The 16,432-nt window shown below is 35.4% G+C and overlaps 2 protein-coding genes across 4 annotated transcripts in view; one reads left to right on the plus strand and one right to left on the minus strand.

Moving 5' to 3' along the window:
- Positions 1-403: 403 nt before the first annotated feature.
- LOC117687749 (uncharacterized) lies at positions 404-11,903 on the minus strand. 3 transcript variants are annotated; one of them, XM_066081120.1, is made up of 8 exons: positions 11,845-11,903; positions 11,598-11,753; positions 10,447-10,557; positions 10,081-10,135; positions 4,984-6,691; positions 4,457-4,534; positions 4,180-4,262; positions 404-2,379 (listed from the first exon to the last, which is right to left on the minus strand). In XM_066081120.1, exons 5-7 carry the CDS (start codon positions 6,686-6,688, stop codon positions 4,195-4,197), a joined length of 1,851 nt encoding a protein of 616 aa, XP_065937192.1. In that variant the 5' UTR covers positions 6,689-6,691; positions 10,081-10,135; positions 10,447-10,557; positions 11,598-11,753; positions 11,845-11,903; the 3' UTR covers positions 404-2,379; positions 4,180-4,194. The 3 variants fall into 3 exon arrangements, with proteins under 3 accessions (XP_065937192.1, XP_065937199.1, XP_065937205.1); XM_066081127.1 differs by having other exon boundaries at positions 11,672-11,753; positions 11,845-11,887; XM_066081133.1 differs by lacking the exon at positions 11,598-11,753 and having other exon boundaries at positions 11,845-11,895.
- Positions 11,904-15,839: 3,936 nt separating this feature from the next.
- The window catches only part of LOC105326241 (cilia- and flagella-associated protein 337), a 29,100-nt gene continuing 28,507 nt past the window's right edge, over positions 15,840-16,432 (plus strand). Inside the window, 1 exon segment of the mRNA XM_066081186.1 lies at positions 15,840-16,190. Coding sequence (XP_065937258.1) covers positions 16,081-16,190 — 110 coding nt within the window. The 5' untranslated portion in view covers positions 15,840-16,080.

The following is a 16,432-nucleotide window of genomic DNA, read 5'->3' on the forward strand; positions in this document are numbered from 1 at the left end:
GCCCTCGCGACAACCTCTGTGGTCTGTGAAGGATCGTCTACACCATATTGAAGAAGTAGATTAGGGATAACAAATCCAAGAAAGTAACAACCTAATACTTTATACAAAAACACTCCGTTTTCTGAAGAACTGAACAAATCTCAGGGAAGTCTCGTGAACTTTCATTCGAGCACCTCTGGATTTATTACATACTTAGCAACGATAAAGAAAACATTCCGAACACATTCGCAGGGGTAATAGAGATAGAGACTGGTTTGACAGTTAGATTTGGTTCGCATCAAGAAATAATTGTCGTATTCTTGTATATAAAGTATAATATTATATCCTTCTTTTTGTACCAAATGTTACAGCACTGTCTTACTTAAAAAACCCAACTATAAAGAAAAAACCCAACTATAAAGAAATGTCCCTTTTATTGAGTTTTATCTACAGCTTGATAATACTCCCCAAAAAATCATTTGTATATGAATTATGTAATTAATGGTATGCATAAACATTAAACAAACACTGCACTGTAAATGTCTCAAAATATGAATATGAGCACTTAAACATAAGCACAATATTCCTTCAAAATTATTTAAATAAATATGAAATATTAAACAGAAACACAAGTTGTTTATCTATTTATTCAACAAAGCCAAGTTTTTTATATTAGAGAAATGTGCTAAATCCACCATTCTTCTTAAGGTGGTATGGGACATCTGTCGATATTAATGTAGATTATGGTACATTATAATTGAAATACTTTCACCAGTGTAGAATTTTCAAATTTTACAATATTTAACCCCCCCAAAAACATATAAAAATATTTGGAGAGGTAAAAATTGTAAAACCCCGAGCGGGATTCGAACTCATGACTTACAGATCTAACCCACTGCGCTATGCTGTTAGGTGACAATATTGGGAAAGAAACAACTTATATAATTATAATTCATTTTATTGTTTATTTCGATAAACAATACGTCACAACATGGAAGTGTCCCATACCACCTTAAAGTCGGTCAAAATATTCCTTTAAAAACTATTTACAAAAACATGAATTTTCTATCTACCTGATCATTATAACTCAGTTTTTATGTCGGAGAAATGTGCTAAATCCACCAATAATATACATATAGGTATATTTTTACAAAATGCATCATAAACCCCATACAAACAGTTGTATCAGAGTGTTAACAGCATGTTCTACATAACATTTGCCTTATCCCACTATATAATAATGTAACTTGTCATAACATTGCAGGTATTAAAGGGTTTAGGATATCTAAGACATGGTTCAGCCGTACAATATATAATACACATTAAAGTCAGCAATTTACACGTTGCCATTGTTTTTGTTCAAACTTTATAAAAACAACCTTTGGGTATGGTCCACTTTGAATCCCCCTTCTCCCAAATCCCCAATTACACTTATCATGGCATTTTGTAATAAAACATTGACTGATATTCAATAAACTCTCCTACAAAAAAAAATGTCAGGGATCAACAACATAAAATACAGATAATTCTAGAAAACATTACTAGAAGGGGGATAACTGCTTTTTCATTTCAAATAAAAGAATACAAATTTGAGTTATTCCCCTTTAAATGTGTTTAATCAATTTCTTGTCTGCAAATCAAAACTGAAAAAATGAATCAGCACACATTAGCCACCATTCTAAGCGACAATATTTCAGGAGCATATCATATAAAACATACACATACTGTAAACTTAGCAAATCAATAACAATTACTGTAGAGTTCACGTTGGAGAATGCAGAGTCCATTGATGACGCGATTTAACTCTAGAGTTTACGTACACGGAACGCAGAGTCCATTGATGATGCAATATATCTCTAGAGTTTACGTACACAGAACGCAGAGTCCATTGATGATGCAATATAACTCTAGAGTTTACGTACACAGATCGCAGAGTCAATTGATGACGCGGTATATCTCAAGAGTTTACGTACACAGAACACAGAGTCCATTGATGACTCGGTATATCTCTAGAGTTTACGTACACAGAACACAGAGTCCATTGATGACGCGATATATCTCTAGAGTTCATGTTCACAGAAAGCAGAGTCCATTGATGACGCGATATATCTCTAGAGTTCATGTTCACAGAAAGCAGAGTCCATTGATGACGCGATATATCTCTAGAGATCATGTACACAGAACGAGTTCATTGATGACGCTTTCTTTATGTAAAGTTCCCGTACACAGAAACGGACTCATTATTTATGTACACAGAAACGGAGTCCATTGATGACGCCTTATTTTTACAACAAACTATTTTTATACAATTTGTGTCGATATCAGTGACAATCAGAATTATGGATTATCGAGCAGGTTCTGTACTGTCTCCCCCTCAAGGCGTTTGAAAAAGCAGCTTGTCTGTAAGAAACAAAATTCATCATTTAATAATTGTATTAATGAATAACACCAAATACTAATGAAAGAAAAAGTGAGCAAAGTCAAATAACTAATGCTCCCCCATTACTTGACATTGCTACACATCAAGAATAGCAGAGTATGAATTAAATACACAAATTAATAATGGGCATTAGTTGCACAAAATCATCAGATCATTTTGTTCCTGCAAATATTCTCATCTATCATTTGTCTTTGTTAAATGCAAATCTTCACATTGAAATTCCATGCAGCTGTTTAAAGGAGTTATGCTTATAAACAAAAGGCCCAGGGGCCACATTGCTCAACGAGCAACAACTGTATTAACTCTGATCAAATATTCATTACAGTATCAAATCAAAATATCTTTACAATTACTAAGTAAGTAGATCTTGCTCAATTTTTTTTATAAATCTGCCAATTTTTATCCACATATTTTTATGGTAAATATCAAGCCCCTTTTGTTGTACAAGTAAAAAGATTTTTTCTCTATTCCTATTTAACACCCCCCCCCCACCTCTCTTATGGCCATTTTCTCTGGAATTACCGGTATTATGGTTTGATCAAACTTTAATCTGCACAACACATGCTTTCACACAAGTTACTGCTTTTTGGGCTGAAAATTTTCCCAGAATATTTTTAAAGATTGTTTCTATATATTCCTATGTAAAAATTCATTCCCCATTGTAGCCCACCCTACCCCAAGAGACCATGATTTGATCAAATGTGAATCTATACTGTCTGAGGATACTTCCACACAAGTTTAAGTTTTTCTGGCCGAATAGCTTTTGAGAAGATTTTTAAAGATTTTCTCTACATATTCCTATGTAAAACTTGATCCCCTCATTGTGGCCCCGACCCTACCCTCAGGGACCATGATTTGAATAAATTTGAATTTATACTGTCTGAGGATGCCTCCATACAAGTTACAGCTTTTCGGGCCAAATGGTTTTTGAGAAGAATATTTTTAAAGATAAACTCTATATACTCCTATGTAAAACCTTGACCCCCCCCCCATTGTGGCCCCACCTTACCCCCGGGGACCATGATTTGAACAAACTTGATTCTAACCTATCTGAGGATGCTTCCATACAAGTTTCAGCTTTTCTGGCAAAATTGTTTTTGAGAAGATTTAAAAAATAATATCTCCAAATTTTCAATAAATCCTAATTTTTTCCCTTTAATTAGGGTGTGTCCCTTTATTTTAACAAACTTGAAAATGACGATTTGTGCCAATTTTGGTTGAAATTGGCCAAGTGGTTCAGGAGAAGAAATCGAAAATGTAAAAAGTTTACAGACAGACGGACGGACAGAAAGTGATCAGAAAAGCTCACTTGAGCTTTCAGCTTAGGTGAGCTAAAAACCAGGACTGACTGATGGACGGGTCAAATTATACCCTTCATGAGGGGTAGGTTGAAATCATTATTTCCTTAGAATTCCCTTACATGGAGTATAATAATGCCACAATTAGCAATGCAAAGATAGATTTTCAAATTGATAAATATTATTTACACTTATTTCTTTAGTTATTATAGACGTCGTTTTGATATTTTTTATATATACTATATGATAATCCACATTTAGCAAAGTAAAAACTTGTATAACACTATGTTTCTCACTCAGCAACATGTTTGGATGATCACAAAGTGTGAAATAAACAGGAGTCAGTATTACAGTCCATGTGAATTATACACAGCTCAATTTCAGCTGCAGGTGTTGAACAAAGTGACAAACAACATGTGTGGTTTTGAGAGCAGACTAGATTTGTACAGAAACATTTACAACCTGTCAATATCCCAGCTATCTCCAATATACGGCTGGTGTTGAGCTGGACATGGCGTCTCCATCAGGACGAGGTCTGTGTTCATCTACAACAAGTCATTAATTAGCTGTTAATTAATCATCTCTATACATTATATGTAATGATAGAGCTACATCTACAATTAAAACTTTGAACTGATTACCCTAACACTTGCTTTATTATTTGTCTAATTATTTAAATTAAGTCAATTAACATGTCACAAAACAACAGATTACAAGTACATGCGTCAGTGAGTTTTACTTTCGTTTAGTTGATGACTTTTGTTGTGACGAGGTGTCGTGTATCGGGTGTCTCCATCAGGACGGGGTCTGTGTTCATCTACAACAAGTCATTAATTAGCTGTTAATTAATACATACAGTATATGTAATGATAGAGCTACATCTACAAATTAAAACTTTAAACTGATTACATTGACACATGCAATAATATTTATCTAATTAATTAAACCAATTCAAATTACTTGTAACTAATTACAATACATGTGTCACAAAAAGTAATTACGATGACCTTTTATTCTAATTAACCAAATACATGAAATACAATGTCATGTGAATGTACATCTAATTAATAAAAGAAATGTAACTAATGTATATTTAAGATAAACAATGAATCCCAGCTAACCCTGTAACAATGAGTTGTTTATATTGACAAACAATCACACAGATAAACATGTCTTACATGTATCTTATTGACTGATAATTAACACGGACTGTGTGTCTTAGTTATCTATATCTAATTAATGTGAATGATAATGACTCAGACTTACCTGTCAGAGCGTCCTGTCTGGTGATATACCTGTAGACACACACCTTGTTGTCCCACAATGATCCGACCCAGAGACGGTGAGTGTTGACATCATAACTCAGGCTCTGTGGTGAATCCATCTCTTGTGGTTCTGTCAGTAGATGTGACAGGAACTGACCGTCCTTGTCCAACATCTGTACTGTGTTGGTTATAATATCACACACCAGGATGTGTGACAGTGCGTCAGTACAGATTCCACCTGGCCATAGTCCTGATCCTGATGGATGTCCTGTGTAGGAGAAACGATGTCTTCCTCCACGCTCTGTCACCACTACAGCACCAGACCCATAGATAAAGCTATGGTCAGACACCACGACATCCCCATTGTTGTTCTCTGTTATATAGTGAGGTTCACTATACAGTCCCCGTCCTGTGTTGTGGTTCTGTATGGTCTGTGTGAGTTGTCCACTCTGGTTGTACCGGGTTACCTTGGCTGTCTTTGTATCAATGTTAAACATCCCGACCAGTAGATCCCCAGTGGACGGGGACCAGTACACACACCGTGGTCCCCATGTAGAGTCTGTTCTCTCTATAAATGTGGTGGTTGTTTTCATATCCTTTGACAGTTTGTTGATGTTATAATTCCTATCTATATAAATCAGTTCACTCTCACTGTTCACTGTGTGTAATCCATATAAATAACTATCTGAATTCTCCACACGATGTAGAGGGACACCTGTTGTGTCTGCCAACATGAGATTGTTTCTATGATCACTGACCCAGACCCGGTCTGATGTCACACAGGAAATGTGATAACAATAATCAACACCTGTCAGTGTGAGAGATTGATGGAGCTCAGCACCAGACGTCAGTTTCAGCAGACACTGGTTTCCTACGCGTCGGTTTCCTCTCTCTGTGATTTGGATTGCACTCAGTGACTCCATCACATCCTCCTTGTTGAGTGACTCAGTCATGGAGAGCTGGCTGGTGTGGAGTGTAAGATGTATCTGGGGGAGGGCTGTCTTTGTGAAGGAGAGGAATTGTAGCGCACTGAATGTGAATGCTGGCTGTACATATCTGTGTTCATATCTCCTTAGTCTGACAATATGTCCGATCATTTCTATCTTCTGTTTTTTACATCTGTGTTTGAAATCAAAGTAACATAACACATAGTTCAATAGATCATATACCACATCGTCAATGAGATCCTTCAGTTTCTGGGCCTTTGTTAACATCTCTGATTGAAGGGGGGAGAATTCTGTGTGACAGGTTTTGACATCAGCTTTGATTCCTGTCAGGAGAACAGGTCTGTAAAAGAGAGCCTCACTTCTGATGGTGTGAATGGTTCCTCTGTGTTGTTGTCGCTTTGTTTTATAGGCTGTTTTAACATCTATCTGAGTGTGTTTTCTATGTGTTTGGCAATTATTACAGGCAGGAACTTGACAAGGTTCACAGTACTTTGTATAAACATGGCTAGGATGTCTCACACAAATCTCTTGTGTTGGGATGTAGTTGATTTTATCACGGTGTGACACAACATTATGGTCTATTGTTTTGAGATCTTTTACATGGTTCTCTTTACACTGGGGACACAGATCACATGGACACGATACACAATGGTACTCTGTGTCCCCCGGACACTTAGAACACTGATTTACTCCGTATGGGGAGCTTGCTGTGATGTATGGGGAGCTTGCTGTGTCCATGATGTGGGCGGTCTGGGTCATAACCTGTTGAATGAAAATAAAGTGTTTTAAAATTATGTCAACCACATTCTTTCAAAACTATTTAATGATTTGATGGATTTATATCATATCAAATTTTGTATGTAAGGAATATTTTAATTTAAAACAGACTCTTTTCTAAAATTATATATTTTCCATTCATAAATAAATAATGGTCTATTACTATCTGATGATTAAAACACTTGACTTGTAGATAAATTTTTTGGTTAAAACTCTAAAACATTGGTGAATACTTTCTCCCACTCTCCTTTTTTATTTATCTTCTCATTCAGATATTCATGCTCTCTCTCTCTCTCTCTCTTTCTCTCTCTCTCTCTCTCTCTCTCTCTCTCTGTTTACTTTTTAAAACATGTACATCTACAATACACTTGTATGTTAAACTTTATCTCTTGTTCTTTTTTTCTCAATCAGTCTTTGATAAACATGCATCCTCTCTGCTAAACATATACTTTTGTTTCTTGTTCCTCTCTCTCTCTCTCTCTCTTTATCTACTTATTAATGACTGGTACTCTTGCTCTTTCTTTTTCTCTTTCATTTCTTCTTAAATAGCAACATGTACTCTCTCTCTCTCTCTCTCTCTCTCTCTCTCTCTCTCTCTCTCTCTCTCTCTCTTGTTCTCGTACTTATTCTGTTAAATATTAACTTTTTTTTGCTCTATCTCTTACTCTTTTTTAAATCATATCTCTTTCTCTCTCTCATTCACTTTTCTGATCAACATGTACTCTGGCTCGTTTTGTCTCACTATCTCTGACTTTCAAACATAACATGTACTCTCACTCTTTCCTCCCTCCATCTTTCTTTCTCTCATCTAAGACACATTTTCAGACTTTCTCTGCTAAAGAAATACAAGTAATCTTTCATCATGTGTTTCCTATATGTTTGCCAGCTTTTTATGTCTATTTCTCTTTCACATATATATATATATATATATATATATATATATATATATATATATATATATATATATATATATATATATATATATATATATAGTTGTATTCTCTCTCTCTCTCTCTCTCTCTATCTAACATGATGTATAACATTTACTTTTTTGCTGCTAAAAATGCTCTCTCTCTCTCTCTCTCTCTCTCTCTCTCTCTCTCTCTCTCTGTGTGCTAAACCTGAACTCTTGCTGCTCTCTCGGTCTTTTACTTCTTGCTTCACCAGTACTTTTGCTTTCTTTCTTTCTTTCACTTTTTTTTAGCAACATGTTATCTCTGTATGCGCTCGCTCTCTCTTTGTCTCTCTCAAACTTTCTCTTTTAAATATTTACTTTTTCTCTGCTACATATGTACCAACTGTCTTTTTCTCTTTCATACCATCATTCTCTCATGTTCTCTCTCTCCTTCTGCTAAACATGTACTCTTGTTTTTTGTTTCTCTCTCTTTAGCTTGCTCGCTCTTATTCCCTTTCCCTTGCAACATGTACATGAACTATCTCTCTCTCTCTCTCTCTCTCTCTCTCTCTCTCTCTCTCAGACTTTCTCTGCTAAACATGTACTCTTGCTGCTCTTTCTGTCTAATACTTATCTGCCTAACAAGTACTCTTGCTTTTTCTTTCTCACTTCCATTTCTTATTTAATAGCAACATTTACCTACTCTCTCAAACTTTCTCTGTTAAACATTGAGGCCAAATAAAAAATATCTGTGGTTCCGGTCACACAACCATCCCTATTTTATACCCCCGACCCTTAACTTTTTTTTGCCAATTTTCAAATTTTTCTGGAATTGCAAGATATAGATCATTTTTTAAATTTAAAATGAGAAATATTGAGATTGACTTTACTTTTGTTTAATTGAATTGAATTAAAATAAAAGAAACACAAAAAAACAAACCATAGCATTCTGAATGAAAATGAAACCAAATCAAGTGAACTCCGAAGCCTTAATTAATATCGAACATTTTATACTTTTTTCTTTTGAAACAAAAATTATATTTCAATAATATTTGTTTCATAGTTAAAAGCTAGATGCTCCCAACCAATCTTGATTTAGTTTATTTATCTCACTAAATACAAATGCCACCTGTAATGCAGTGCTAGGTAGTACTAAGAAAAAGAAAATCATTTTATATATTTCTATGCTATTCTATAAAAAAAAATCCTCATCTACCTACTTGAATTTTTTTCAGATGTTACTAGTACCACACATATTTTTTTATTTGGCCTAACTTTTTCTTTTCTACAAACCATTTACTCTAGTTCCCTCTATTTAAATTCTCTCTCTCTCTCTCTCTCATTATCCTAAACATATACTATTGCTCTGTTTCTCTTTTCCCCTCTCTCTCTCTCTCCTTAATTCACTTTTCATGTACTCTTGCTCTCATTGTCTCGCTATCTTTGATTCTCTCATTTAAATATGTACTATTGCCCTCTCTCTCCCCCTCTCCCTCCCTCTCTCTCCCTCTCTCTCTCTCTGATTTCTGTACTTACTTTTACTATCTAATTTTTTTCACTCTCTCTCTCTATCACTCATAATTTCTCTGCTAAACATGTAAGTTTTCTTTTAAATTTTCTTTCCTTCTCTTTTCACTTTGTATCTACATTTCTGAAAACTTTCTCTGCTAAACATGTACTCTCTCTCTTTTTTTCTTGCAGACTTTCTCTGCCAAACGTATACTCTCTCTCTCTCTCACAGACTTTCTCTGCTAAACATGTACTCTTGTTTTCTTTGTTCCTTTCTCTAACATCATCATAACTTAGTTTTAGGTCTGTTTTTAGAAAACAGGGCTTGCCCAGGATTTGCTTTCTGTCTGATCCTATTGTTAGTAACTTTTTTTAATGTGACACATATCTTTAGTAAGTTCTTATCTACAATGAATTTATAAAATATATGTAAAATGCAGTTTCGTCTTCACCCCATTTAGAAAACAGACTATAACAAAACATAATTCACACCTATTATCACATATACGTAAAATGGGAACTTTTCAAATTATTTATGAGGTCATTTATATTAACTACTGGCTTATGACATACGATTGGCTATCCCCCTTATCCCGGCTGATTATTTGACTGTCCCCGGGGCAGATAATTGGACAATATCCCAGCCCAGACATTACCACAAGGATATGTTTCTCCTCGTCTAACACATCAATCGTCAAATGGGAATGTGGGCAATAGTTATATTATCAATTCCTGGGTAAGAAATTGATGTTGACCTCGGCCTATGCTCTCGGGCAACAGTTCTTACCCCAGGACTAACACAATGACTACTGCCCTCATACGCATTTAAGAGAAATTTACGCACTAAAATGTCTACAAATGACACACGACGACAAACGTGAGATAGCAATGGGTCTCCTGAGTGACTCAGGTGACCTAAAAATACAGAGTATAGCTACATGAACATGGTGATATTACATGAATACTATACCACATAAACTCTATCTTTGCTCCATCAGTCCACTCTTTATTGATACACAAGGAACCTGTAAAGAGACCTCAAACTATTATACTGTAAAGAGACCTATCTATTATACTGTAAAGAGACCTCTAAATATTATACTGTAAAGAGACCTCTAACTATTATACCGTAAAGAGACCTCTAAATATTACACTGTATAGAGACCTCTAACTATTATACCGTAAAGAGACCTCTAACAATAATAATGTTATTTTCTTAATACATGCTCAAGTGGCAAGCCTATGGTCTATTTTTAATTACTTGACCACATTTCATTTTTTGACATTAGATTGATGAAGAGCAAAATCAAACGCTTTCTTGAAGACGAGCTCATACAGTGAATACGATTCCCAGTCGTCTCTAATTCCCGGTCGTCTCTAATTCCCAGTCGTCTCTAATTCCCGGTTGTCTCTAATTCCCGGTCACTGCTATAAGTTTCAGGTCACACTGTAATGAAGCAGAGAAAACTTTATAAATACATTGATCACAAACAATGGGCCTTCCTTTATTTGATCCGCAAAAAATATTTGAAGTTAAACATTTACAGAAATTAGGAATCGATCCCTTTCGAGATGGAGATTTTCACTCATTTTCAACATGCTACTTTTATTATCTAGCGGTTGATGTAAAAATTGTGGTCGAGTACTAATAGCTGAAAAATATTGCACAAGCATTCACTTATATGTCAAAATTTTTCATAATGATAAGTGCTCAATTAAATTAACACTAATCTTACTAATTAATCAAACTGAAGGAGCTTCCCAACTTGATGGCCAGTTTACTTAAAAACATATTTTTGTGGTTTAACGATAACAGGTAAGACGGAGATGAAAAAATTAAATTGAATAAAATGTTACGTCGCTCTGACGTCATTATTATTTCATTTCAGTATGTGCAACCTCTGCGAAAAAAGGAATGGAAATTGCAAATTATTGGAATTTTTCTAAGTCCAATGGGCATAAATCTGTCAAAAATTGTTCGATCGAACAATCTAAAATCGAACTTGTCCTATATATTCTTATGATAAAACTGTATACCAAATTTCATATATATAAGAAAATTAACAGAAGCCATCAGTGGACCGACCGACCAACAGACAGCAGAAATTGCCAATGCAATATGCCCTCCCTTCTTTAAAGAGGGGCATAAATATTGCAAATTATCAAACAGACGGACATGACCCAGAACTAGCGACCTCACTGTATTACAGAATCTGTATCCTTACATAGCACATTACTCAGACTATTTTAAATTACTCAAGAGTAGCTTTCTAAAAGTTGCTACATTCTTGACTACGCTGTTTTAAAAATTAAAGAAGAGAAAAATTAGGTCATGTAAATTGAAATGCGGTCATAAGGAAACTGCTGGAAGAGTTATCGTTCTTTAATCAGTTATTAAACCGAAAGTTTATGGATCTAATTATTAAATATTTTGTTGTGTAAAGCAAATTTAGATAAACATAAAGAGTAATATCTGTAGATTCTCACGCCATTTTGGTATTTTCAAATGTTATTTGGGTAATTCCTGTCGTTTCGAAATTTCGGGATAGGCCTACCCGTACCAGCTTTGTTGTAGAAAAAACTGTGTTCTACCGGAAAATCCACAAAAAGTGGCTCCTTGGGCGAAACATCACAAGATTTTCACTGAAACATATGTGTAATGTATAAGTCTCACTGAAACAGAGGTGTGATGATAAGTATTTAAGTACAAACAATAAGCAAAGAAAAAACTTACAATAGCAATCATGATCATGAAGACGATACAACTTTATCACGTGACTTCACAAGAGTGCGGGTATGGCTAATGACACAAAACATAAGACCCCCCCCCAAAAAAAAAACAAAACAAAACCAACTGCTCGTACACTGTTTGATTAATTATTCCGTATTAATTATTCCTTGTAACATTTAAAAATCAAATCAGCTTAATTGATTAAAGTCTCAGACGCAGATCATCTTTCTTTTTTTCTTTAGTTCTATATATACTTCCCCCTTATACAAATGCAATTTTTGAGTTGGGGTAACTATTATGGACGAAGTTAGCAACCTTCTTGTATTATATACACAGAGGGTCTGATTTTTAAAAAAAATGTTTGTTTTAATAGGTTATTTTGGGCAATGAATGAATAAATTAGATTAGAAATATGTTATAAAAGGATAATTTAATTTAAAAAAAGAGTAAAGCCCCGGGGGTCTTTATAATTGGGGGGGGGGGGGGGTGGAAGGGGGAGCAAGGGTCGGATCCTGTCCTCAAGCACCTATAGGCTATAAGTACTGGTACAGTACAGTCGCAGGCAGGCACGTAGCAGCCCCCCCCCCCCCCACTTTTTCTCGCAGCAACTAATTTTTTAAAATTTACATATAAAAAATTGAATTATCATGGAGTTGGCCCCCCCCCCCCCACTTTTTTCGAGGATGTAAAAAATTGATATGAAAATAAAGAAAATAGGATTGAAATTGAAGTGATATACTACGCCAGCGCCCCCCCCCTCCCCCTCCCCCACGGATTAGGATTTTGAAGATTTTGGGAAAGTTCTAATTTCCCTTTTTTTTTTTTTTTTTGCTTGTCAAGATTTTTTGGATGAGTCTGCCCCCCCCCCCCCCCCCACTTTCAAAAACTATGCTACGTGCCTGGTCGCAGGTGTAAGCTGACAGACATTAATATTTTTGTTGCAATTTTTACAGCCTGCAAAAATCTAAGTACTACATGTAACTGAAAGCTGGATACTCGTTCTTTTTAAAGGCAGGTATGCGGCATATCTTTTAATTTCCTTTTGGGAGTTTGGGGGGGGGGGGGGGGGGTTAAGCACAAAATAAAGTACTGAAAGTACTGAAAGCCGGATCCTGTCATCGGCACTGATTATATAACAACTGTTGTTTATATTTACAAGTTTATCTATAATTCATATATTTACCACAACACAGTATCATTTAACAGGTACACATGTAATCCTCACGAACTTGAATTAAATGCCTCCTTATCAACAGTATCTCCTATTTCTCAAATGTTCCCTGAATACGGGCGTACCGTTAAACTCTCACACCACAGACTCTCCCATAAATCAGGCGTACCCTTAAACTCTCACACCCCAGACTCTCCCATAAATCAGGCGTACCCTTAAACTCTCACACCCCAGACTCTGCCATAAATCAGGCGTACCGTTAAACTCTCACACCTCAGCTAGACTCTCCCAGAAATAAACCAAATACCGATCACTGTCTATCTATCAATCTCACACAATAAACAGAGACTAATAAAACAAGAACAACCATACTTTATTGTTTTAAATTCCCTATACTCTGGTCCAAGATATCCTCGATTCAGATTTTGCTTAATTACTCGATATTTATAAATACCCCGGTGTTCTAACGATGTTCGAAGCATGAACAATTTCCTAGATTTCTCCGTTAAAACACCCCCTTTAGCTTATCAGGTTTCAATACACGGCTAAAAAATGTGATGGTTACGGGGATTTTGTATTGCAGCAGACCCGGATGATAACGTTGAAAAATTGTGCGAGGTATTACGAGTGAGTTCCGAATGGCGAAACGATGCAAACATTCCCTATTGTAAATTTCCGTAAGAAATTCAATTTCCGTCGGTCCTGTAAATTTCTCCGAGTGAAAAATAATAATATGTCAATGAAGATGGAATTCTTCCCTTTTATCGTTTTCAATTGCACTTCTTTCACATACATGTGTATTTTTTATTTAAAATCGTCCAAATGTGCAGTATAAAAATCTTGGGACATGCAGACTATAACTAGGGAAAACGACATTTTTGGAAGCATAACTACAGTGCCTGCGCCCCGCACCTGCATCTTTATAAAATCTTTCAAAACACAGCCTTTACTTTACATGCAATTATTAACATTATTTACCTCAGAGGATTGCCCCTTACACTTGTAGGCACAAAGTTCAATATCTTAGTGAGTGATATTGTAATGAGGCAAATGTATGTCTATTTTTGCAAGAGTTTCAATATCAAATTCATCTGAATAATAAGTGAACCAAACAGCAGTTTAATGCCAGTGATACAACCTCCGAACCCTCCGTAATATATTGGAATTGGGTGTGTTAGGGGAAGGATTTTCACTGGATATACTTTACAGGAGAGCCATATTAATAACATTTCTAGTAGATTAAGAACCTTTTTTTATCCGCAGTAGATGTGACTTCAAATGTTAAACGAAAACGAAGACTGACAAGTAATCGCAATAATACAAAGCCATGCAGCAATTGTTTAATGCACAATGCAGAACGGCGAGAAGAAAATTCCACCTGGCTAAACGTATCCACAACAAATTCAGGATCCATTAGTAAACCGCTGATCGAAACGACATTTCTTTTTATTGAAGGGATTTTATGGACTGAAATATGTAACTTACTCCATATCCGAGTGCATAAATGTCGGACTTGCGATCCGTATACATCCCGAGTTCGAATCCCGCAGGGGCGTTTGTTGTTACTTACTGGAATAATTATTTTACATATTCATTTTTTATCCCCAAACTGCTAATTTTTCGCTATAATTTGACATTTGTACAGTTTATTTATCATTACATCTTTCATTATCAACAAATTTCCTGTTTATCTGAGTGACTTTTTCCAGGTGTGTTATTCCACCTCAAGAAACATTATGTCTCTGTCAAATCTAAATTCAAAAATGTAAAGAAAGGTAACCCTATAAAGAATACTGGAAAATCTTAATAGTTCGAATAATAAATGTGAAACTGAATTTGATATAAAAGCAATGTTTGAGGCTCCAATACACAGATAGTTAAGAGAAAGTCCATTAAAACTTTTTTTTAATTTGTACAGCATATTAAGTCTAGTACACAAAATTGTATTGTTTATGGGGAAACTGGACGATCTCCATTGATAATCTTTATCAATGTACGAATAATTACTTATTGGGCTAAACCTATATTGGCGCATGATTGCAAACTTGCGCATGTAATGTATCGCTATTTTTATAAATGCTTTACCGAGGGCACAGGGGCCAAGCCCGTTTTAACATTAATTTCAATGTAACCATAATTTATGTCTACATTGAAATTAATGTTAAAACGGGACTGAGGGTCCGTTTATGCACTCATAAATTGTTGAGATACATGTATGTGACAGATACACATACATGTAACTCATGCGGTCTTTTCTATATGTCCGGATTGATCAACGTTTTTCTAGTATGAACTGGCTAAAATTTGTTGCTGAGTGTTACAAGTTTGGTTCAGAAACGTAGAAAATTCCCCCAAATATTTGAATTACAGAATTTTTAAGAAAAACTTTCGACAGAAAATGTATCTTAAGAAACTTCGAAACGATTTAAGAGTCATATTTACAAAATTAAGAAACTGTAATCACAAATTACCAATTGAAACTGGAAGATGTAAAGATATTTCTGTTTCAGTAACATATCACGTGTACAATCTATCACACAACGCTAGCGACATCGAATTTGTCGGAGCGCATCAAAGATCTTATTTTAATCGGATTGCATATCACAAAAATATTTTAATCAGTAAAGAGCTATGGCTAACATAAATTCACGTTAGACCCCATGGGCCGGATTTGATTTGATGCTATTCTTAAATTAAGACTTGATAGTAGCCACAAAACGTAGTTCCAATATAGCAGTTTAAAAAAAAAATAGTTTAATTATATAAACGAATTATAATCCGGAAATATTTTTTCTGTTCCGGTGACATTTCCTCTTTTATTGATCCCTGGCAACTTGATTTACAAATGGCGAGGTTTAAGCGATATTGACAAACGGTGTTATTACACGGCGTTCAACGTGCTAAACACAATGGATAATTGAACGTTCAATTTGTGTGTAACACGCTATGGCTGTATATGAAGATTTCTAGTTTTCATTGTAGACTGAAAGAGTCTAGAGTCGTAAGAAACCGACCTTTAACGGGCACCTGTTAATTGCTGTTCTAATCTCGCCGCCGAAAGTCTCGAGATGTCAACCACCACCACCACACCAACGGTGGCGACATCCGGGAAACTGGACACCACCAAAACCCCGGACATGTTGAAGTCCTCGCGGAGCAAGACTCCCGAGAAAGAAAAGTAGGTCAATCATGCAGAGATTTAGATTTTCAAGTGGGTCATGTTTGATTTAATTAATCTCTCAAGAATAACAATAGGTCTAGTTTTCATCCAAAAACTACATAGGTTATACAGGGGTGTAGGCCTATATTTGTTTTGAACAGTGCAGTAGACTCTGTCACTCTTCTAATGTGCTAATAAAGTTTAAAACTTTCAACAGATGTATATTGCCAAGAGTTTCAAGTGCATGGAAGCTATGACAA

This window comes from Magallana gigas, chromosome 1 (genome assembly GCF_963853765.1).
Source record: "Magallana gigas chromosome 1, xbMagGiga1.1, whole genome shotgun sequence".
In the NCBI taxonomy this organism is placed as follows: Eukaryota; Metazoa; Mollusca; class Bivalvia; order Ostreida; family Ostreidae; genus Magallana; species Magallana gigas.

What these genes read in the sequence shown, in the direction of transcription:
- LOC117687749 (XM_066081120.1), bottom strand. Translation starts at nt 6,688, where the DNA reads ATGACCCAGACCGCCCACATCATGGACACAGCAAGCTCCCCATACATC. An exon ending in CAGACAGGACGCTCTGACAG is followed by an intron (nt 4,535 to 4,983) that starts GTAAGTCTGAGT and finishes GACTTGTTGTAG; the next exon opens with ATGAACACAGACCCCGTCCT. An exon ending in AAGTCATCAACTAAACGAAA is followed by an intron (nt 4,263 to 4,456) that starts GTAAAACTCACT and finishes GACTTGTTGTAG; the next exon opens with ATGAACACAGACCTCGTCCT.